Below are 24,977 nucleotides of genomic sequence, written 5' to 3'. Positions count from 1 at the left end.
ACTGTTCGTCAATGATTGAATGCATAGTGTATATAATATAGTATAGTAAATTAAAATTATGGCACAATCAAGACACATACTTGTTTTTTTCATCTTTACATACTACTATAATAAACAAGGAAAATATAATAATTTTACAAAATAATAAGATACCAGTGTTTGCTATTGAGTATTTATATTCCATTTAAAATTAGTTTGAAGTTAAGTGAAATAAGGGATACGCCTTTCATTAGAAAAATGTGTATTATCATAAATAACTATGTCCAAAAGTGCCCGATTAAAATAGATTATTTTTATATTTTATTATATTAATTTTGTTTATATAGATTAGACCGTTGGTTTTTACCGTTTGAATGGTTATACACTAGTAATTTTGGGGCCCTTTATAGCTTGTTGTTCGGTGTGAGGCAAGGCTCCGTGTTGAAGGCCGTATACTTTAACATATAATGGTTTACTTTTTAACTTGTTATTTGGATGGAGAGTTGTCTCATTGGTACTCACACCACATCTTCCTATATCTAATTAAGCACATCAAGTTTACTTTACAATAAATATATATTTAAATTCTCGAAAGACAATGTTAAGATCCGTGCCAAAGTTGCTTTTCATAAATTGTTTGTTAAAAAAAACTCCAAAAAACGGGTGATATATATAGACGAAACCGGGTGATTGTGTAGTAACAACATTGACGAAACCGGTTTATTTTATTTTGACATGACCCATTTCTTTCGTTCCATACACAAAGATACAATTATTGAGATGCTCATAATAACTAAATTTGCAATCTCCGTGTCAATATCTATCTTCCCGTACCTTTCTTTCCGTACAATGTGAACAATTTAACGAGAAATCAAACAATTTCGAGGCAAGGTTCACTCAATTCGTCATTTTGACATGCATTTTGACTTATTTCTCCGTTGATATAGAACGGTTGTAGAAAATATTGCATCTCACAATAGAAAATAGTTGTATACGTATATATATTCTTCGATATCATAAAAAAAAAAAAAAAAGAAGAGAAAACAATCTTTCTTTTGTCTATTGGTGTTCCGTCATTGTGCCGGATGTTCGATACCATCGAGTCCGAGCAAATTTTTCCGGTGTGGTTTAGACACAGTGGAATAGTATTTATTAATTCGAATTAATTATCCCGGGTTCGGACCAGAGCAGATTTCATGGTGTGAATTTGGTATGAAAGAATGTGCACATATACTTGTAGAAACGGCACCACAGAGACATACATGTAAATAAGCACGTTTGTCCTTTAGATCAGATACCTGTAGAATGATACTAAGGAGAAACCCTTTTAAACACTTATCATGTAAACACGAAAGTAGCAAATATTACTAAGGACTTCGGGGACCTTTTTTAGTATATCAATGTCAATGCCGTTTAAAAAAAATAATTTATTGTTTTTTAAACAAGAAATAAAAGGACAATGAATAAACATTTTAGATGATTTTTACTGTTCAATGTCTTGTGAATGAATAAGTCAATTCAATTAGTGGTGCGGTACATTTCCATGGCGATTAGGAAGATCTTGTTTCCTTGTTATAATCGTAACACAGTTGGCTGGAACAGGACCAACTATTAGCACTTCATTTCTTTCATTGGCAAAAGAGTCGAAATTCGACATAGTTTCCGGATTTGCTTCGTTTTGTTCTGCATTTAACTGCAGTCTTACGTTTGGATCGTATACATGTAGAACATTTAATTGATCTGTATCAATGCTAACAATATGACCATTTAAGAATTGATTTCTCTGTGCTAATCGTAATGCGTCATTATAGTTTCGACACGCTGAGATGTATTTTGAATCCCGTCCTCTATTACTACTCCCCCAGGCAACATGATAAGCAGCTGTTATCGTCGATTGAACGTCTTTAGCTGATAATCCATACTCAATATTATCATCTTGCGCAAGAAGTCTGTAAACCTTTCCATCTTGTAACGACATTGCTGTAAATTGTTAAATAACACAAAATTATTAAATATTTGAATTGTAGCTCAAAATGCACTTTTGCACTTTTGCGTTTTTTAAAGTGAAATTTCTCCTGCATACAAATGTTTTTCTTATTTAAAAAGTAATAAAAAATATATTAAAGTTAACAATAATATGATGTTTTTTCATGGGAGAAATAGTAAATAAAGCAAAATCAGAGGGATGTTTATTGGATTCTCGATCATGTTTAACCACGTCTTATATGAACGATACATATGTTCAATGTGATTAGGGTAAAATATTTATACATTCTTAAAATAATCTTTTAAAAATTTGGTTTCTGGATATTACCCTGAACATAATTGTTTGAATCCCTATGAACTTGTCCTATAAGATTCAATACCACAAAAAGAAGATTTTAATCAGATTTAGGGGCAGACATGGGGTAATCGTAATCAGTAATCGTAATCAGCTGTAATCGATTACATTTTGTCATGTAATCACATGTAATCAGTAATCATTCATTTTCTGATTACAAGTAATCGGAATGTAATCGATTACATTGCAAAAAACAGGTGTAATCATGATTACTTTTAGATTACTTTTAGATTACATTTATATGATTACTTGATGATTACAAATTTTAGAGACATAATTTATTTTTAAAATAAATCATGCTTGCACATTAAACTTAGGTTTACAATGTTTTACATTGTCCAATTGTCATTGATCTTTATTACTGTTTGAAAAAGTTTTGTATAACTATGGTTAAGATTTGAGATTGATTTAAGATTTAAACTATTTAATTAGAAAAAAGTGAAACATGTTTATTTTCTATACTTCAGTGATCACACTGGTTTAAACTAGAATTTTCTTAGTATTAACTCTTGCATTGAAATCTACTCACTAGTTATTTTCACTCTTTTTATTGGATATTTAAATTTTCTTTGTTGAAAGATTTTATTTATATTATAAGTCTATAACTAAGCTTTTATCTTTAATTTTTGAATTGGATGTTATGTTGAAATTTATATAAAATGTCTGCTTTGAAACACTTTGTGTTTCCCGATCATGCACCAAATTCTGGGACTGTGAAGGCAAAGTGCAAATATTGTCCAACATACATCTCTGGCAATGCCAAAACAACATCAAACTTTGTGACACATTTAAAGGTAAGTTAGTTTAAATAATTATTGAAATGTTGAAATATTATCATGATTATTATCATTTCTTGAGAGACCAAAATTTAGAGCAAGGGTATCAGGTCTACAATTTGTACTTTATAAATATTACAATATTTTATGTTTTCATTGCTTTAAACATCTATATAAACTTTGAAAATACTTCCAATTTTTAGTTTACACAAAATGTTTTTTTTAAATGTTCAATATTAAAATATGTTATATAATTGTGCATGCAATTAATATTAGCAATTCATAACATTATTTAATAATGCAATTAACACAACACATTTTTCTTACACCTATTGATTGTCATAAAATTTTAAATGGGGATTAACACCTGTAAAAACATGTATACATGTCAATTATGTCCTCAGGTCAAACACAATAAGACTACAATGTACTTGATCATTAATTAGTCACTGTCTGTTTAATTCTTTTTATAAATAATAAATAAATAACCATGTTTTTGTTTTCTTTTACAGAGAAAGCACAGAGACATTTTCATTCAAAGTAAATCTGAGGATGGTACACAAATATCGCAAACAAATATAAGCAACTTTACAAAATCTACATCAGTTTCAAAATACTCTGCCAATGATGCTTCTCAAATACAGATTACAGATGCTTTGGTTTCATTTGTAGCTGGAAATTTAACACCACTCTCAGTTGTAGAGAGTCCTGAATTCAAGACCTTTGTCGAATCATTGAATCCAAAATATCAACTTCCTAGCAGGAAACATCTTTCTACCAAACTATTACATCAGAAAGCAAGCAATATTCAATCAAATATAAAGGAAAAATTACTATCAGCAGAAAGTGTGTGTCTGACTATCGATTTATGGTCTAATCGTCAGATGAAGGGATTCTTAGGAATCACAGGTCATTTCATACTTGATTGGTGCATGAAGTCTATCATGGTATCTTGTAAACGTTTTAAGGGGAAACACTGTACTGAGAATATACGCCAGGAATATGAAGAGGCAGTTGCTTGTTACAATATTGCAGACAAAATTACACACATTATAACTGACAATGCTTCAAACATGACCAAAGCATTTGACTTCAGTCTCCCGGGATATACATGTAATAATGAGGAAAAAAATTCTAAATCAGACAGTGAAGATGAAAATGACGAATCTGAATTGGAACCTATTTATATTGACTTTCCTGAAGATGATTTACCAAAACATGGAAGATGTTATGCTCATACCCTACAACTGGTGGTAAGAGATGGATTAAACGATGCTAGTCCACATTTAAAAACAGTTATCAGTAAAGCATCAAATATTGTAAGATATGTGCGAAAGTCCATAAATGCATCTGACATCCTAGAAGGGGAGAAAAGGCTACAAGCTGACAACGCAACACGGTGGAATTCACAAATAACTATGATTCGCTCTGTTCTTGAAGTGTCTGAAGAAAAGTTGAATAAACTAGATACAATTAAACTCACTGGATATGAGCGTAAACTATTACAAGAACTATGCTTAGTGCTTAAGCCTTTTGAGGATGCCACAATAATGGTACAAAAGGAAATTAATGTGTCAGGAAGTTTAGCTGTTCCAGTTACACTAGGACTTGAACACAAACTTGCAGAACTGTCTACCACATACAACAACAAAATGGTTTCAACACTGATGTCCTCAATGACAAAACGACTATCATGCTTTAAATCTGAAGATGTATATCTGATTTCAGCAATATTGGATCCTAGGTTCAAACTAAGATGGTCAAAAGATCCAGTTGCAATGGAGGAGAAGCTTCTAACATATGCAAGGAAGCAAAAAGTTGATTGTGAAAATTACAGTGATGAAAGTTTTCCCCCAAGGAAGATGTCCAAATCTGATGACACAGGATTGTTCAGTTTCATGACACCAACAAAGGGGAGGAAAAAGCATATCTCAGGTGATATTGTTAAAATGGAAATTTCGCAATACCTTCTTGAGCCATGTGATGATGCATGTGATCCATTAAAGTACTGGAATGACCATACTGAGATATACCCAATACTGACAAAACTTGCAAAGACTTATCTCACAATTCCTGCTACTTCTGCTCCAATTGAACGACTTTTTAGTGTTGCTGGAAAATTCTTTAGGCCAGATAGATGCAGACTTAGTGATTCAACCTTTCAAATGCTGATGATGATAAAATGCAATGAAAAATTTGCAATTGCATAAAGGACTTATGGCTGCATTATCAAACAGTACAAGTATCACTTTACTTAACTTGTATATATTTATGATATTAAAAAAATTCTATAGATTTAGTTTGTTGATGTTAAGTAAAATATACAATGTAATCATAAGTAATCACAAGTAATCATGATTACAATGGAGAAAAGTAATCTAATGTAATCAATTACATTTGAAATTGGGTGTAATCATAATGTAATCGATTACATAAAATAAGCAAAGTAATTGTAATGTAATCGATTACATTTCAAAGTAATCGACCCCATCCCTGTTTAGGGGTAATGACCTTAACGGTTGAAATATTTTGAAATGGCTAAAATAAATGACGTCCTGGTTTCTGAACAATGCCTAAGGTATTAGCCATAGTCTCTATGGAATTAAACCATAAGAAGGTTTTGTCTTTTGGTTATCGTTCTAATTGTTCAGTCATCAGTGGTTAGAAAGGGAACAACATTTTTCCAATACTTTGTATACACATTTTTTCTCGATCAATTTAGAAGAGGTCTTATTCAAAGTCTTGAAATCTTAGAGTTATATACTATGCTGATGCTGTAACCGTGTTTAAGATTATGGATTTTGGGGCCCGTTTTTTTGAATAGATTCAGTATTTTTGTGATTTTACTTTTCACACTGAGGTCCAAAATTTAGTTTTACAAATCTTTTGATTTTAGATAACATTAAATTATTCCGTCTCTTAATATGCAGAAGCGACCAGTGTATTTAGACCTAAATTGTAGGCAGCGTTTTTAAATTAGAACATATATAGATCCATTTATTTTAAGCAAATAAAGAAAAAAACACACTTACTGTTTTAGTGGCACACAATAAAACACCAACTTCGAAAGAGAACAGATAAGAGCTTTGTTTTCGGAGTGCATGTTCTTAAATTATAACATTTTGAAATTAATACGCATAAAATCTATATGCAGAACTTGTTATTTTAATTTAGTGTGTTATAACCTATTGTTTTGTTTTCCGTTAAGGCTTTCACAATGAACAACTTGTGTTAACAATATGTCAATATAGATATAACGGTCTGGAAGGTCTTTTAAATAAAAAAAGCATGTCTCAAAAACAATAGTAAGCATGGATAACATGAAAATGCATGTGTTACACAATAGGTGAGGTTCATATTTCATACCGTGACAAGTTATGAAGGATTATAATATGTCTATTAATGACAAAATCAAACATTCAATCATGAAACCAAGCGAATAATATCATATTTTCATTATTTTGTAATAAATAGTATTTGCTTTTAATAATCGAACAATTGTGACGTTTTGGTCGTTACAAATAGGTAAAATATATCTTAATCTTTAAGATACTAACACGTCGTTTATAGGATCTTATTTTTTCTAAGTTAACTTTTTCGAGTCTTTTTTATCACATTTTATTGTTCTCCACTTATATTTGATGTTTTTCCCTCAGTTTTAGTTTGTAGGCAGGATTTGTCTGTTTTTCAATTAATTTATGAATTGCGAATAGCGGTGTACCACTGTTGCCTTTATCTATGGCCTGCTCGTAATTCGTTATTCAAAATTATGTGTAGCAAGATCTGCTGCACACGAGATCACCCCAAGTTTGTGGTGGGTTTCGTGTTGCTTAGTCTTTAGTGTTCTATGTTATGTCTAGTGTACCATTATTTGTCTTTTTGTGTTTTCTTTTTTAGACATGGTGTTGTCATTTCTTTTTCGATCAACGAGCCTCAATATCTCTCTTGTATCTTTCCCCCTCACTCGGTAACAGAAATAGCGTAATAGTAATAACTGTAAGTAAAAAAATATGAGTGATATCAGAACGGATTTGGATAATATTTTCGGAAATCCTCCTGATACAATCCGTATATACATAGTTTAATAGATTATTTAATTTTATTGACCTTAAAGACAAAGAGATCTCATTGTCATTCAAGCGGGCTCCATAAGGATTTTACTATATATTACGATGATCAAACTGGCACTTTAATCCCTGCATTAAACATAAATAATAAGAAGTTTACCCAAATTCCCTTAGGTGTCATTTGTATCTTTCAATTGATTAACTATCTGCATAATATCATGAAGATTGAGAGATCAGAGAGGTCTCGCCATTGCTCTGTGCATTTTGTTCTGAAATTTTGACAAGTTTTACAAAGTCTAAATATTATTAAACTTTATTGACATTGAAAGACCAGTAGGGTCTCATTGTAATCTATACGGTCTCCGGTAGTTTTTCTTTCGCAGTCAGGATAACTTTGCAGATGTCTATTAATTTGATCGCTTTGTTGATAATAATTTAGGGGTTATTACTTTTTTAAGCCAAAATAAAGCTTGCAATTTTAAATTAACCTTTATAAGCCTTTAGTTTTAAGTCGTTCCTTTGAAAATAATACAAACACATGGATACATACGATGCCAATATATTAATAATACTTTTATACTGCCTCGTCTAAAGGAAGACACTCGCCGGAATTTTTATATATATAAAAAAAAGGAAAACAACTTTATACACGCATGACAGGTTGAGATCCCCTCAGTATTTGATGTTGCGTGTTGCTTTAGTTGTCTATGTTATAATTTGTAGAACTTAATTGTTTGTCTTTCCGTTTTTTTCCTCACTATGGGTTGACAGTTAATAACAGATTTATCGTGTCTATAAATTTTGAAAAAAACCTTTTGCATCGTCTGCCTTTCCTTTAAAATGTGTATATCATGTTACATTTGCCCGATTTTTTCTACTTTTGCGAGAATTTTTTTCGAATTTGCGCTTTTCGTAAATTAGAATAATTGTTAATTCGTTAAACGCATGCTATATATATAACTTACAATATCTGCGAGGTCTTGAGGGAATATAACTCTAATAATAAACTAACTGCATGCGGTGTACAGCGGTAGATCTAACAACTTAGAGTAGCGAAATATCCCAAGGTGTGCCGATTTAACAATAACACTCCAATAATCAAGAATTGTTGTTAACCTTTATAATATGAACTATACAAAAAATATGAAATTTAATATTCATGCATAAAAAGATCCCATCACTGCTCATGAAATCAGTTTGTAATTAACCACGACGTTGAATAATATATTTGAGAAATCTAATGAAGTACAAGTTCCTTTAAACTGTTACCAAGGATATATATTTCCCGACAAGAAGAAGTCTAATACTACTAGATACATGAAACAATGTTACCAAGGAGATATATTTCGAGACAGGAAGAGGTCCAATACCACCAGATACATATTGGAATGTTACCAAGGAGATAGATCTTAAGACAGGAAAGAAGTCTTGTACTACCAGATACATGAAACAATGTTACCAAGGAGATATATTTCGAGACAGGAAGAACTCCAATACTACCAGATACATGTTGGAATGTTACCAAGGAGATAGATCTTGAGACAGGAAGAAGTCCAATACTACCAGACACATGAAACAATGTTACCAATGAGATATATTTCGAGACAGGAAGAAGTCCAATACTACCAAATACATGTTACAATGTTACCAAGGAGATAGATCTCGAGAAAAGAAAAAAGTCCAATACTACCAGATGCATGTTGCAATGTCACTAATGAGATAGATCTGAGAAAAAGGTAATAGTCCAATACAACCAGATACATGTTACAATGTTACCAAGGAGATAGATCTCGAGAAAAGAAAAGTCTGATACTACAAGATACATGTTGCCATGTTAGCAAGGAGATATATCTCGAGAAAAAAAGAAGTCCAATTTTACCAGATACATGTTTCAATGTTACCAAGGAGACAGAAATTAGGGAAATATCGTATGCCCTCACGACCAGATTCATGTAGAAATGTTACCAAGAGGACAGACATGGGGATAAAGACGTAGGCTACTACCACCAAATACATGAAGAAATTTTCAATTATGAAAGAAAATTGGTCAAAAGATACTGTTAACTTGATACAAATGTAATATACAATTATTACATTTTTCGATACTTGATACGCCCTAAAGTCGGTCAAAAATATTATGCTTCCTTGTTACAAATCCCATATGGACAATGCATTGTTATTCATAAATTCCAAAATGAGGTCACTCAACAGGCAATAAACTCATTATAGATAGTAGGATTAAAATTTTATATTTGCGTCAGACGCGTGTTTCGTTTACAAAAGACTACTCAGTGACGCTCAAATAAAAAAAAATGTTAAAGGCAAAATCCGGCATATGCGTGAACCACGTGATACCTTTTACCAGTGACGGACCAAGGACTATAGAATAAGGAAGACGCCCAGTGAGCACCTAACAAAAATCAAGGTCACGGGAAACAACAGAAACATGTATCAAAACACAAAATTTGGTCATAATGTGCTTACTGGATATCCACATCCTAAAGAATTTACGACATTATAGTTCTGATCATAAAGATCGTATAACGGAACACACACATGTAAATCACACAAAACCGTCATTACTGTCTGAATATTGAATATAAATTTATAAGAAATAATTAAGATTATCTTTAAAAAAGATGATTCGTAAAAATTAATTCCCGCTTTCATTTTATAAACACGGATGATCATGTCATCAAACCATTTTTGACTACGGGTATTATGTATTCTCATAAGATACCATCACGCCAACAATAAACCGTACACATGTTTCGTTTGTGACAAAAGATCTTATCTGTCACTGACATAATGATATATATCTACAAATCGCAACATTCAAAATATTATTCATGAACTTTTGTATCTATACACAAGTGGTCAAGGAATCCACAGTCCACATATACAACACATACTATCTTGAATTTGTATTAGCAAACACATAATCTCTCATTAGGTAGAGTTAAATGAAAATATGTTCAACGCATGCACAATTTAAGAAAAACAGTGGGCTGTTTAAAGGAAAATTTACAAACAAATCATTAAACGCGTTTTATCTAGTGACTTTTCTGCATGTATGTATGTGCCTGTCGCAAGCCAGGAGCCTGTAATTCAATGGCTGTCGTTGTTTTGCGTTCATTTTTTGAATATAAATAAGGCCGTTAGTTATCTCGTTTGAATTGTTTTACGTTGTGATTTCGGGGCCTTTTAAAGCTGACTATGCGGTATTGGATTTGCTCATTGTTGAAGGCGACGGTGACATATAGTTGTTAATTATATGTGTCATTCTGGTCTCATGCGGACAGTTGTCTCATTGGCAATCATACCACATCTTCTTTTTTATATATTCAATTCGTGCAATGTCGGACAACTTTATTAACTTGTGATCACAATGGTCGATAAAAGCTACAGAACCATTAAAGAAATCCGCTTTACGAATTAAAATATATCCTAAAAAAACTGACTATGAATAACTAAATAAATGTCACTACAATTGCATTTGCATTGTATTTATACATAACATTTGATCGTTTAAGTAATTTAACACTAATGTTCAGGAGACATAGAGTAAAGAACCATATCAGAGAATTCAATATTTAATACAAGGTGGACAAAGATGAAAATGTTAGGGACAAACGACTGAAAACTACTCAATGTATAAAATGTTATCGTTAAAATAATATACGAAAGAAGATGTGGTATGATTGCCAATAAGACAACTATTCACAAAAGACCAAAATTACACAAACATTAACAACTATAGGTCACCGTACGGGCTTCAACAATGAATAAAGCCCATACCGCATAGTCAGCTATAAATGGTCCCGATAAGACAATGTTAAACAATTCAAACGAGAAAACTAACGGCCTTATTTATGTAAAAAAATTAACGTAAACACATATGTAACACAGAAACAAACGACAACCACTGAATTACTGGCTCCTTACTTGGGACAGGCACATACATAACTAATGTGGCGGGGTTAAACATGTTAGCGGGATCCCTACCCTCTCCTAACCTGGGACAGTGGTATAACAGTACAACACAAGAACGAACTATAAACATCAGTTGAAAAAGGCTTAACTCATCAGATGGACAAAAAGAACAAGTGGACGTGGCTGGGTACATATACATCCCGACACAAAAAGACACAATGAACAGATCTGAGAGTACTCGCAGTTATCTGACAGTTGTTCAAAGCCACTAACAACTAATAAAAAAATCATGCCTATAAGACTAAACAATCAATCCGTACAAATCCAACATCCAATGGATTTAGTGTAAAGACGTCGTAACAGCCAGAGAAAAACATGACCTTGTGCAATGCCAATTTACAGGTATCGACAGATCCATTAATATGTATATAACATACTAGTAATAGTTAGTTAGCTTGTAATCTACTGATAACAAAATCAATATTTATACCAATAAAAACAACATTCGATGATCTTATTACAGTATTGAATAGGTAATCTTTTAGAATAAATTTATTTAAAGGAGCGAAAAGTTTACATGGATCATTTCTAAATTTCCGGGCATGGTTAACAACATTTCCGTAAAAATGAGGATGTGCTATCCCGTTTAAAATAAGTTTTCTACAGGTACAACCAAACTTCAAAACCAAATCTTTATATCTATGGAAAAAATTAGTAAAATTTTTAAGTAATTTATGGTAACGATATCACTGGTTTAATAATTTACCAGTAATACATAGGTTGCGTTCGTTAAAATCAAAAAATGTCACTACAAACACGGACATAGCGAACAAGTTGTGAAATATAAACACCGTAAGATGGTGCCAAAGGAACATCAACATTTAAAAATGGAAAATTAACAATAGGGAACGACAGATCGTCTCTTTTGTCGTAAATTCTAGTGTGTAGTTTCTCGTTTAAAACCGAAATATCTAAATCCAGGAAAGGACAGCTATTACCGAATAAATTTGATTTATTTAAAATAAGTTTCTTGGGGTAAAGTTCAGCAGTATATTGAGAAAATTCGTGATTAATTAACGAAAAAATATCATCAAGATAACGGGTCTTTACTGAGTTTAGTCAGAATGGTGATTCGTAACAGTACAAACACAAGTCTGATATTAAAGGGGCAAATTTAGTGCCCATGGGAGTACCTAAAACCTGTCGATAAACTTTGTTGCGAAACGTACGTAAATATTATCAAGGAGAAAATTAACAGCTTCAATCATCTCATCACACCTCCACTACGTATATTTAGCATATTTATCTTTCTCATTATTGAAGACGGCTTTAATTGATTTGCAGCAAATATATCTACATTCAGCTTCACCAAACAACCATTTAATTAAATAGGAAAGTTATCTTTTTCTTACGCATTGCTCAAATTAAAGCCAACATATCAAAATGCTATAAATATTTATTTGCTCAACTCATGTTCTCTTAAATTAACCTGGGACCACGGCGGTGTAGTGATAGGTTGAGTAGTTTATCTACTATGTGTATAGCTTTTTAACACTGCGGTTGTAAGAACACCTCCCATCCTAAATGATAAAAATTATCCGTTTTCTTGCCAAAGATCAGTTATTCTCTTTGAGGACTCTAGCTTCCTACTTCAATAAAAACTAAATGACTAGGTCAATAAAAATCTACTACCACGATAAAGGCAATACATGTAGCACTGAAAAAGAGAGACAAACTTTACCAAAGTAGACATTCAGATTCAAGCCGTTTAAATCATGATTCATTTGCTAGTACATATCTTTTACTTTAGTGAATCAAGGTTTTCAGCAACTGCCGGTAGATCTTATTGTCATACTGTGTAGGTTTTTCTGTAAATTTAATCTAATAATGGACTTGGACGTCGTTTAGAATTTTACTGTACGTATTGCTATATGTTTTTCATTCTACATTGGCGTTTCAGCTCTTTAGTCGAGTATCTCTTTGACACATCCCATTTTCATTCTCAATTTTATCACAAAGAATAGACATAAAGACCAATAACAGCATACAATATAAAACATTGAAAAATAAAAACTAACCAAACCGAACCGCTCTAATTAATCATGGGTGATCTCAGGTTCGCTCGAAGGTCAAGCATATTTGAAAGTGGTTTTAATGCAACTTTGTCAATGGCGAATTCGTGATGTAAATGGCTAAACAATATCAAGCTCTCGCTGAATATCCGATAGATTTTATATGATATACTAGTACTAAAAATAGCTGTATTAACCGTATTGTACTACAAGCATCAAATAGGAACAATAATTCACAAAACACCAACAAGAGTGATCTCGATTTGATTCGCCATGCTTTTATCTTATATCTAACATTGCAAGGAAATTTAACAAACTAAGATGGTTTCATGATACTTAAAACTAAGGCTTGTCTATGAGACTGTAGAAGGTTTCAAAAAAGAAAAAAAATATTTGATGACTCTTTAAAATTATCATGACCCCAATATTAATGCCGTGTAAATATAGAATAAACATTCATTGTCTCGAAATATCAATGTTATTTGTACAAGGCTTAGAAACAGGTAGAAAGTGAGGCTGTGTCGAGCATTTCTACCTGTTTTGAGCCGAGTACAAATAACATTGATATTTCGAGACAATGTATGGTTATTTTTATATACTGCAGCTCTTTAAACTGTTCTAAATGAAGCATTTTGGGTAGAAACATCATTTCTTAATTTGAAGCGGACGACGTTAAATTTCCGCGAACCTGTATGTTTTATTGACGTCATAAATAAAACTCTATGGAAACACATTGTCAACGTCATAAACAAGGTGATATACGATCAGTGACTGTATAACACATATGAATATACGGTCAATGCAATTTGACTTCTCAAATAGCACAGCTGCAGTATATATAAAAAAATATATACATTTGTTTTAAACAAGACAATAAAGGAAAATGTTTGAACATTTAACCATTTTTTGTTAAAGACATAGGCGATACATTCAGTGGCGAGGTACATTTCCATGGCGATTAGGAAGATCTTGTCTCTTTGTTATAATTGTCACACAATTAGCTGGAACAGGACCAACTATTAGCACTTCGTTTCTGTCCATGGCATGTGAGGCGAACCTATTAATTGTTACCGGATTTTCTTCTTTTTGTTCTGCATTTAGCTGCTGCCTAACGTTTAAATCATATACATGTAGAACATTCAACTGATCTATATCAATGCTTACAATGTGGCCGTTGTAGAATGGATTTTTCTTTGAGAGTCTTAGTGCGTCATTATAGTTAAGACAGGCTGAGATGTATTTTGAATCCCGTCTATTATTACTACTTCCATAGGCAACATGATAGGCAGCTGTGACCGTCGACCGCTCCGTCATATAATAGTCTTTAGCAAATAATCCATCCTCAGGTTTATCATCTTGTGCCAGAAGTCGGTAAACTTTTCCATTCTGTAGTGCGGGATTTGATGCCATTGTTGAATAATATAGAAAGAAAATAATACACGATCACAGTTATCAAATATTTGGTATTTACTGTCGAATTACTTTCAAAGAAATTCTCCTGCAAACAGATGCATTTCTTATTATTAACTTAGCATTATAGAATTAACAAGCTGATGAAGAAACTTATATACATGTACATGTAACATACAATTTTAATCAGCTTCTAATAAAGTTAAATCTGAGCAGCGTTTTAAATGCTCCAGACCATAATCGACCACGCAACTATTAGAGGTTATAACATACACCGTTTAGGAACTAGATGCCAAAAAAAATCCACCAGAACAGTAACAATAACAGAGTTCAAGTCTATGGATATCTATGAAACTGTACCACAAGGTTTTATGTAAAAAAAGAGAGATTGAAATTGGTCTTGCTGATTGTCATCGAATTCGTTTCGGAAAAAGTATTCAAAAGGGTAATCGATACTTTTTTTAATACTTTGTATACCTTTCTTATTTGTCAATTTTCTTCAATCGGATAAACATTCTAAAATGCCTGTACTAAGTTAGGTTGTTGTCCATTCCTTTGATTTGTTTTTTTCATTTGATTTTGCCATTTGATTAGGGACTTTCCGATTGAATTTTCCTCGAAGTTCAGTATTTTTGTGATTTTACTTCAGCTCTTTGGGTTCTTTAATATTCTGAATCAAAGTATGTTTTTTTTAGATTCTGGACTTTTAGCTCTGTAATTCGATCAGTCAACATGGAGGTGCAAGGGATAAAGAATGCTTGATTTCATAAACAAAAAGTACCATGTACATAGATTTGTAATTTTGAGCCCCATTTTTGAATTAGAACATTTAAGATTCATTGATATAGACAAATAAATAAAAACACACTTACTATTTCAGTGGCACACAATAAAATCACTATGACAGACAAGAGCTTTGTTTTCGGGATGCATGTTCTTAAATAATGACATTTTGAAATTAATACTATAAAATCTATACGAGTAACTTGTTGTTTTCATTAAGTGTGTTAAAACCTTTTGTTTTCTTGTTACATTTTTAATGACCCACAACTACTTGAATTTGATAACCTTTATTATGTTAATATTTCAAAATATAGATATTACTGTTTGAAAAGTATTTTAAACAATATAAATAATGAATAACATCGAAATATTTGTGTTACCCAAAAGGTGAAGCTCGTATTTCATACCGTGACAGGTAATTAAGGAAAACAATATGTCTATCAATGATAAAAGCAAATAGTCAATCACGAAACCAAGCGAATAATATCATATTTTGAAATTGATAGTACTTTTAATAATCGAAAAATAAATTGTGTCGCTTAAGTGGTTACCAATAGGTAAAGTTTATTTCATTCAATAAGATACGAACACGTACATTTATAGGAGCTTATTTTTTAAACTTAACTGTTTTGTGTCTCTCTTATGACATTTTATTGATCTCCGCATATGTATCCATCTGTTCTAGTTAGTAGTCCGAAATTGTTTTTTTTTCTCAGTTGATTTATGAAGTTCGAACAGCGGTATACCAATGTTGCCATTATTGCCCTTTACTTTGAAGCAATTTGTTCATTATGTTTTCTAACATTTGAAAATCTTCTAAATTGAAACTACAGGCTTTATACTTCTAAACTGTAATACATGACTGGTTGTGATCACCTCCGTATTTGATGTTGCCTGTTACCTTAGTTGTCTATGATATAATTTGTAGAATTTTTGTGTCTTTCTGTTTTTTTTCTGTACCATTGAGTTGACAGTTTATGACAGATTTATTATGTTTATAAATTTTGGGTAACCTTTTGTGTCGTCTGCCTCTCCCTTAAAATGTGTATATCAGCGCGTTACAATTGCATGATTTTTCTACGTTTTGTGCGAACAATTTTTCGAATTTGCGCTTTTCGTAAATTAAAATCGTTAATTTGTAAAATGCGTGCTATATATGTAGAACTTAAAATATCTTTGAGGTCCTAAGAGAATATAATTATAATAATAAATTAACTGCATGCATAACCCATTCTGCTTACTTCGGTAGATATAATAACTTAGAGTACCGAAATATGCCAAGTTGTGCCGATTTAATTATAAAAGAGAGACGAAAGATACATTTGTACCAAAGGGACAGTCAAACTCTAAATCTAAAATAAACTGACAACGCCATGGCTAAAAATGAGAAAGACAAACAGAAAAACAATAGTACACATGACACTCCAAGACTAAAGATCAATTATATGGTATTTTTATAAATTAAATGTTTGCAATCGTATGAATTATTCTAAATATTAATGATTTTCTAAAATTATGTTACAAAAACGACTCAACACAATGTCTAAGAACAACTTTGCATGAGGACGTCACGACCTTACTTTCTGAGCAATACATTCTTAAATTAAAACGAAAAATCCCTAATCAAATGGCAAAATCAAAATCAACAACTGTCATATTCCGGATTTGGTACAGACATTTTCAGATGTAGAAAAAGTTGGATTGAACCTGTTTTTTTTTAACGTTGGACCTCTCACTCATATGACAGTAGCATCACATTCTAATATGAACTATAGAAAAATATGAAATTTACTATTCATGCATATACAGATCACATCACTGCTCATGAAAACAGTTTGTAATTAACCACGATGGTTGAACAATATATGTCAGGAACCTAATAAAGCAATAGTTTCTTCAACCTTACCGTACGTTTAATTAATAACGCTTAATTACTATTTGTGTTGAATTTGTAACTTTTAACCCAGTGTTAGCTCAACTGTTAGATTGGATATCAAAAACGAAGAAAAGAATGTATATACAAGTTATATATACATGATGCATAGATAGTATAATAAACAAGAAGCTCGGAAGATTTTTTGCGTAAATCTTTCATCAATAATTAATTTTCTTCTCAATACATATATTTATTAATGAGTAGCTTAAACATGCATTTAAATGTTCTATGTATCTGTCATATGTTTTTTCCTAAAGCAAACAACTGCATTTTACTCCTAGAATAACAGTTATAAAATCGTCATAGATGCCAGGATTGAAGTTTCGTATTTGCATCAGACTCGCGGTATGTCTACAAAATAATCATCAGTGATGCTAAATACAAAGTGAAAACGACTAAATAAAGTACGAAGTTGAAGAGCATAGGATTAAATAATTATTTAAACCATAACTGCTATGTTTGCTGACGCTGAAGGAAAAACAAAAAATGTATACTAGATACTCTAAAACTCATTCAACCAAAATTGGCTGAATTAATTTAGCAGTTTCAAAGGAGGTGATTTTTCAAAGAAAGCAAACTAGATTAACAAATTATGACAAATTTTCCTAAAGGACAATAACTTTGTAAAGGTAAAATATGTTCATGTATTAACTAACTTATAGATATTACTTTGCTGTCTACAGCTATCCTAACCTTCGATACTATTCTATATGACCAATGCGGCAATCCAACAATTGGGTTTTCTGTTCTTCAGGAAATTTCACTGTCAATAGATCCGATGCGATGATATATGATTTTTAAAATGTAGGGGGTCATATGTTGATTATTTATATCAAGGATACTTGTCATTTTCTGTTAATTTGAAATTGGAAATAATCAGTTGAAATCAATAAAAGTAAGTATTGTTTGCCCGTAACATAGCTGGCCCGAGTCTGATTTAGGTTACAATGCTTTTCGTATTATTCTAATTTGACGCTGACGACATTGTAATGACTTATACAGACAAAACGAGCATCTGGGTTATTCTACCAAATAAATATAAAAAGAAGATATGGTATGATTGCCAATGAGACAACTGTCAACAAGAGACCAAAATGACACGGACATTAACACTATAGGTCGCTGTACGACCTACAACAATGAGCCAAGCCCATACAGTATTGTCAGCTATAAACCTTGTATTAATGAATTTTCGTTTGAGCATATATGTTTTATACGCAGCATTCAACACAAACATTAATGTGTAAAATTTATGTGCTACAGTCTTGTGATTTTTAAGGTAACATAACAACACAAATACCAGAACAACTTAAATTATCTAAAATACTAAAGAAACAGATTTTCTGAAAGAAAAAAAAATGCCTCTCTCTGACTGTGAGATGGTGATCAGAACTTTAAACGCGTTATTTTATGCATGTGCCGATTGTGCTTCATGATCAGATCACCATAGCTCTTCTTTATCTGTTATATATCCAGGAGTTGGAGAATTAAACCAATACAAGACTTTATGCTGTAAATATGAGGTAAACACGAGGGTAAACAATTCAGTGCATTTTCCTCTCTAGACTGTATGTCGTAAAGTGAATCGCACAATATCAGATCTACGCAATGAAGCTGCCTACATGATATATACTCAAAGAAGGAAATATAAGACGGAACCCAAATAAACATTGGTTAGAGGTATACAAACATGTTTAACCCCGCCGCATTTTTGCGCCTGTCCCAAGTCAGGAGCCTCTGGCCTTTGTTAGTCTTGTATTATTTTTATATTAGTTTCTTGTGTACAATTTGGAAATTAGTATGGCGTTCATTATCACTGAACTAGTATATATTTGTTTAGGGGCCAGCTGAAGGACGCCTCCGGGTGCGGGAATTTCTCGCTACATTGAAGACCTGTTTGTGACCTTCTGCTGTTGTTTTTTATTTGGTCGGGTTGTTGTCTCTTTGACACATTCCCCATTTCCATTCTCAATTTTATTTTATACATCATAGATACCAGGATCCATCTCTTGGATGTCAGAAGTGGGTTGAAGTATTTTCACGTACAAATTACACATAAAGTATGTCACGTCTGTTTCTTGAATGCTGCTTTCGTGTCGTTTTATCAGTGTTTGAAAGCTGTATAGTCTGCGAGAGGCCATCAAGTATTTAAAATATTTAAGGTCTATGAAAAACACTTTATAAACTATTACTGTTTTGATTCTGACGACATTGAAAAAAATTATGCAGTAAAAACGAGCATATGGGTTGTTCTACTATAAGACTTGTATTAATCAACTTTTGTTTGAGCATATATGTTTTATACACGACATTCCAAACAAAGAGTAATGTGTAAAATAAAGGTGTACAATGTTGTGGTTTTTTAGGTAACATAAAAAAACAGGAATACAAAATCAACTAAAATTATTTGGATTACAAAAGAAACCGATTTTTCTGAAAAAAAGATTGCCTCACTATGATTGTGAGATGACACTCAGACATTAAATTGTATCCGGTATTTTGCTTTTTGTGTGTTTTTTTTTTTGCTGTGCATGTACCGATTTGATGTCATTAATGGATTGCCATAGCCCTTCGTTATTTATCATATATCCATGAATTGACGCGGTTATTCATTACAAGACGATATGTCGTAATTATGAGCTAAACCCGAGGTTAAACCAATCATTTCCTCTAAGTATGTTTGTCGTACAGTTAATCGCACAAAAATTATTAGAGATCTACGAAATGAAGCTGTCTACATCATATATACCCAAATAGGGAAATCCAATACGGAACCCAAATGAACACATCAAAGATATATGATCCATCTTGTCGATGTAAGAAGTGGGTTAACGTATTTTCACGTACACATTAAAAACGAGGTTTGTCACATCTGTTGCTTGAATGCTGCTTTCATATCGTTTTATCGAAGTTTGAAATCTATAGTGTCTGCGACAGGCCATTAAGTCTTTAACACATATTTAAGGTATATGCACGACACTTTATATGTTATATCATACATTATTCATGATAATTGTTCAGTAGAAAAACATGAAATAAATAGTAACGATATAAATCTTTACAACAAAAGTATAATAAAAGACAGTTATACAATTGTAAAAAAGAATATGTCCATAGTACATTGATACCTCACTTGATCAATCGTTTTTATACTGAGTGTACCATGAAATTGGGGTACAAACTTTAATTTGGAATTAAAATTAGAAGGATCATATCAATAGGAACATGTGTACAAAGTTTTAAGTTGATTGTAATTCAACTTCATCAAAAACTACCTTGACCTAAGACCTTAACGATCTCTTTAACCTGAAGTAGGATAGGCGAACGAACGGAGGAACGGACGCATAGGCCGGACAAAAAACATAAAGCCCCTAGGTCTGACTTAAAAAAAAAATCATTCGTATACTACTAATGATGAAACTTCACTATACAAAAAAATGAGGTTGCTCAATACCAAGGATAAACACTGGTGCTACAAAATAGGTATATATTGAACAGTTTCTAATCTACAAATGTCACCATTCGTGCAAGATTCCTTTAGTAAGCTGAAAAAAATGTGACACCTACTCTTAAACGTAAATTTTAATTATCTTAGTTTGGAAGAAAGAAATAAAAAAAAAAACGTATTGATAGAACGGTTAGGGGAGAAATGTCAAACTTAAATCTACATATATGCTATTTCCTAACTCTTTTTCCTAAATAAACATGTAATATGTACGATGTGAATATGTACATCAATTAAAAATTCATACCTTAACGTACTCAGATTTCAAAATCAAATGATAAAACACATGTGATAAGCTAAATATTAGCAAATAGAATTAAACAGTAATTGAAAACGTTCAAGTACAAATTGTCTTGTTAAAAGCCCCAGTCGTACTTCCTACTTGATACTGACCATACAATGTACAAACATTGGCTGTTACTTGACCAGTGTAAGATACAGTATGAGAAGTATAACCTTTCACAAAATTTATATCCTTAGACAATGGATTCCAAGATCCGTTTATTGTAAATGTGCCAACACTATCGGATCCGCCTCCGGTTATTGAATTTGCATCAAACTGTATTGACATCGACCAGGGGTATTGAACACCATTATGTACGTAGTATCCAGGCCACACCCCATCCCTGCCATATGACTGCAAACGAAATAATAATGATTCAGTGTGTTATGAATGAACATAAACATATCACATTTGTATAGAGCTTCGTATAAAGTTTTAACGTTTATATTGAGATTTTGATGTAGGAATTTGTTTCAAAAGCTATATTTTAGGTATTAGTTATATATTTGACACTTTTAATAACCATTATCATTATATGTCTGTTTGTTTTTTTCATTTTTAGCCACGACGTGGTCAGTTTATTTTCGATTTATGACTTTGACTGACCCTCTGGTATCGTTTACCCTTTTTTTTAGGGATCAATTTTAGAATTTTGTTTTTAAAAAATTCCTTGTAGATCTTATAATAATGATCCAGTTTTTATGAATCAACATAAACATATCACATTTGTATAGAACTCCGTATAAAGGTTAAAATTCAAAATTTGATGACTATGTGGAACGCATCTATCCCATCGAATTGGAGATAAAGGATACTACAGATACAGTTAAGTCGGCTTCATATCTTGACTTACATCTAGAAATTGACAACAAGGGTCGGTTGAAGACAAAACTTTACGACAAAAGAGATGATTTCAGCCTTCCAATTGTGAACTTTCCATTTCTAAGTAGCAACATTCCAGCAGCACTTGCATACGGGGTATATATCTCCCAATTGGTACGATATTCCTGTGCTTGCATTTCTTATCATGATTTTCTTGATAGAGGGTTACTGCTCACAAAGAAACTATTAAACCAAGAGTTCCAAATGGTGAAGTTGAAATCATCCCGAGTTGACGCCATCACGAGTTGGTTGACCGTTATGGAATAACCGTTACACAAATAATATCGGATATGTCCCTTACGTCGTAACTACAATCTCCTTCCCTTTCATGAATTTGACCTACCGAATTAGACTATTTACCGGATTTGTAATCACATAATCAACACGACGGGTGCCGCATGTGGAAAAGTTTCTGCTTACCCTTCCGGAGCACCTGAGATCACCCCTAGTTTTTGGTGGGGTTCGTGTTGTTTATTCTTTAGTTTTCTATGTCGTGTCATGTGTACTGCAGTTTTTCTGTTTGTGTTTTTCATTTTTAGCCATGGCGTTGTCAGTTTGTTTTAGATTTATGAGTTTGCCTGTCCCTTTGGTATCTTTCGTCCCTCTTTTAAACGTTTATATGGAGGTTTTGATGTGGGAAATTGTTCCAAAAGCTATATTTGAGTATAATGGATCAACTTTGTAATGTTAGTAAGACATTTGACATTTTAAAACCACTCACATAGGAAATAAGTTTTGAAATGAATAATTATCCATTTGACAAAAAATAAACATAAAAGCGATGTGAATTTATTTCCGTTATTTTTGTTAAAATTTGATGATCCATTTTAATGATTTTTTAATCGTCATGTTTGTTTAAAACAACCTTTCCAAATCGTTTATTTTAAAATGACGACACTCATAAAACATTAACTTCAGATTTCGAATGTAATTGTGGCAAGTGATGATAAGTCGAGATATATTTAGTGTAAAGTTATTAAAGATACCAGATTATAATTTAATTCGTCAGACGCGCGTTTCGTCTACATAAGAGTCATCAGTGACACTAAAATCAAAGAGGATATGTCGAAGAGCATTGAGGACCCAAATGTTGAAAAAGTTGCGCCAAATACGGCTAAGATGATCGATGCCTGGGATAAGAAAATCATTAGTTTTTAGAAAAAATCAAAGTTTTGTAAACAGGAAATTTATACTGGGCTGGTGAAGAAACGTGTGATTTTTACCTAACTTTATGTTCCTTTTGGTGGTAATCAGCATTTTGTGAATACGGTTTGAATTGATGACATCAATTTTAATTGTCACTTAGCTGCAATAAAATTGGAACTGATTATTTTGTTTCGATTATATCATTAAGTCTACAATATGATTGAAAGATGTCGCACACACATGTATAGTTACCTCGTCAAAACAACAAACATAATTTAAACTATGACTGCAGCCGCCAGTGCTATGGGGTCCACCGCAACTAGCAAGCTTGCCACATGTTCCTCCACCAAGTGAACATTCAGATATGAATTCTGAAATATGACAGATAGGAAGATACTAATGAAACAATAAAAAATGAGATTGTCGAACAATGAAATACAACACTATTACCAAACAATCAGGGAATTAGACAATCAGATGTTAACCGAATATTTCAAAGAGACGAACAGAATGAACACCTTAATTCCATATTAAGCGCAGGGTTAATAAGGACAAGGTTCAGTGATTATCCAACGATAGTAATTATATTTATTGAAAAGTCTTGTGTGAAAATATTCAGTGTTTTCACTGCAATGAGTGTGCTACGATATATATCCACTTGACGGTTGACTCGAAACAGTTACATTTTTTAACTTTAAAATGCAATTCTGACCGAGCGTATTACATATTTAAAGTTTAACTGTCGAGAGTGGATAAATATCGTATTGCACAAGATGTGGTGGAGGAATCTGTTTCTCTAATGATTATTGAACGATACGCAGACAATCGTAATCCTTCTTTACGAACGACCTGCCAAAAGATCTTTATACGTGACGTCATCAGACATAATTGCTGTTTTCATGACGTTACAATCGTAATCGACAGATGAAAGCAAGAAATTTCGACCAATGAAGAACTTAGATCAAATAAACTATACATTAATTAAGTAGAAATAACTAATATGTCAGAAAAAGGATAAATCGAGAAATAAATATACGCTTTACGTCAATATGACAACAATCGGACACAGCGTAGGAAAAGCATAAATTTTCAATCGCTATTCTAAGTTCGTATGATATTTTGAACAGTACAAACAGAATGAAAAGAAGACTTTTTTGTTTTTAAAACTGACTTTAGCACGGTAAAATATCTTGAAAAATCATAGAAAGCGAATTGAATAGATATAAACAGTAAAGGGAAAACTCATTTTATGGCAAGCTAGAAAAAAGAATGAAAAATAAAATAATTATTTACAGACAATTAAGGTTTATATCATCAATGACTTCACTATGGTATGACTTGAAATTTTGTCTAGATCCATTATAATGAAATATGACAGCATAAAATGATAGATTATGGTATTCTTATAAAGCCGTGTTGCATCTGACACGTGACAAAAGTAAAACCTGGGATATATTTACAATATCAGGTCAATGTCAGAAAAATATAAGCTTGTTTGTATGAGGCTGAGAAAGTGGAAAGGGGCGAGGTTCTATGGATTTTTTTTCTGTTATTGACATTATATTGTTTAATAAATACATTGATAGGTATATATATATATATATATATACAACTCGTCTAAACATCAACCCAACAATGTTAGATCTGTAAATTTGCTTTCGCAAATTTTTGGTTCTTCCCTCGCCGGGATTCGAACCCATGCTACTGTGATATCGTGACACCAAATCGCCTGCACTGCAGCCGTCCCGCTAGACCACACGACCACCTGGGCTCTCAAAAAAAGAGCTTTTGGTGGCCATATGTTACCTTTCCACGTCAGTTTTAATCTAGCGGCGTACTATGGATTTTTTTTCTGTCATTGACA

The 24,977-nt window shown here is 32.3% G+C and overlaps 3 protein-coding genes across 3 annotated transcripts; 1 reads left to right on the top strand and 2 right to left on the bottom strand.

Annotated features, from left to right (window-relative positions):
• Nucleotides 1-1,439: 1,439 nt before the first annotated feature.
• On the bottom strand, nucleotides 1,440-6,192 carry LOC134699937 (uncharacterized). The gene is made up of 2 exons (XM_063561336.1): nucleotides 6,129-6,192; nucleotides 1,440-1,959 (listed from the first exon to the last, which is right to left on the bottom strand). The coding sequence occupies exon 2, from the start codon at nucleotides 1,955-1,957 to the stop codon at nucleotides 1,502-1,504; it is 456 nt and encodes a 151-aa protein (XP_063417406.1). The 5' UTR covers nucleotides 1,958-1,959; nucleotides 6,129-6,192; the 3' UTR covers nucleotides 1,440-1,501.
• On the top strand, nucleotides 2,382-5,587 carry LOC134699959 (zinc finger BED domain-containing protein 4-like). The gene is made up of 2 exons (XM_063561361.1): nucleotides 2,382-3,114; nucleotides 3,609-5,587. Exons 1-2 carry the CDS (start codon nucleotides 2,980-2,982, stop codon nucleotides 5,304-5,306), a joined length of 1,833 nt encoding a protein of 610 aa, XP_063417431.1. The 5' UTR covers nucleotides 2,382-2,979; the 3' UTR covers nucleotides 5,307-5,587.
• A 7,169-nt stretch (nucleotides 6,193-13,361) lies between the features above and the next one.
• Nucleotides 13,362-15,560, bottom strand: LOC134699975 (uncharacterized). The gene is made up of 2 exons (XM_063561378.1): nucleotides 15,451-15,560; nucleotides 13,362-14,666 (listed from the first exon to the last, which is right to left on the bottom strand). Exon 2 carries the CDS (start codon nucleotides 14,576-14,578, stop codon nucleotides 14,099-14,101), a length of 480 nt encoding a protein of 159 aa, XP_063417448.1. The 5' UTR covers nucleotides 14,579-14,666; nucleotides 15,451-15,560; the 3' UTR covers nucleotides 13,362-14,098.
• Between the last annotated feature and the right edge of the window lie 9,417 nt (nucleotides 15,561-24,977).

The sequence above is a fragment of the Mytilus trossulus genome, unplaced genomic scaffold, assembly GCF_036588685.1.
Source record: "Mytilus trossulus isolate FHL-02 unplaced genomic scaffold, PNRI_Mtr1.1.1.hap1 h1tg000103l__unscaffolded, whole genome shotgun sequence".
Lineage (NCBI taxonomy): Eukaryota > Metazoa > Mollusca > Bivalvia > Mytilida > Mytilidae > Mytilus > Mytilus trossulus.
Note: the sequence above shows the minus strand (reverse complement) of the source record. Positions and strands in the feature narration are given on the sequence as shown.

Bases quoted from the DNA above. Each gene is read 5' to 3' on its own strand.
- LOC134699937 (XM_063561336.1), bottom strand. From the start codon at position 1,957: ATGTCGTTACAAGATGGAAAGGTTTACAGACTTCTTGCGCAAGATGAT.
- LOC134699959 (XM_063561361.1), top strand. From the start codon at position 2,980: ATGTCTGCTTTGAAACACTTTGTGTTTCCCGATCATGCACCAAATTCT. The intron at 3,115-3,608 runs GTAAGTTAGTTT...TTTCTTTTACAG, and splicing joins ACTTTGTGACACATTTAAAG to AGAAAGCACAGAGACATTTT.
- LOC134699975 (XM_063561378.1), bottom strand. From the start codon at position 14,578: ATGGCATCAAATCCCGCACTACAGAATGGAAAAGTTTACCGACTTCTG.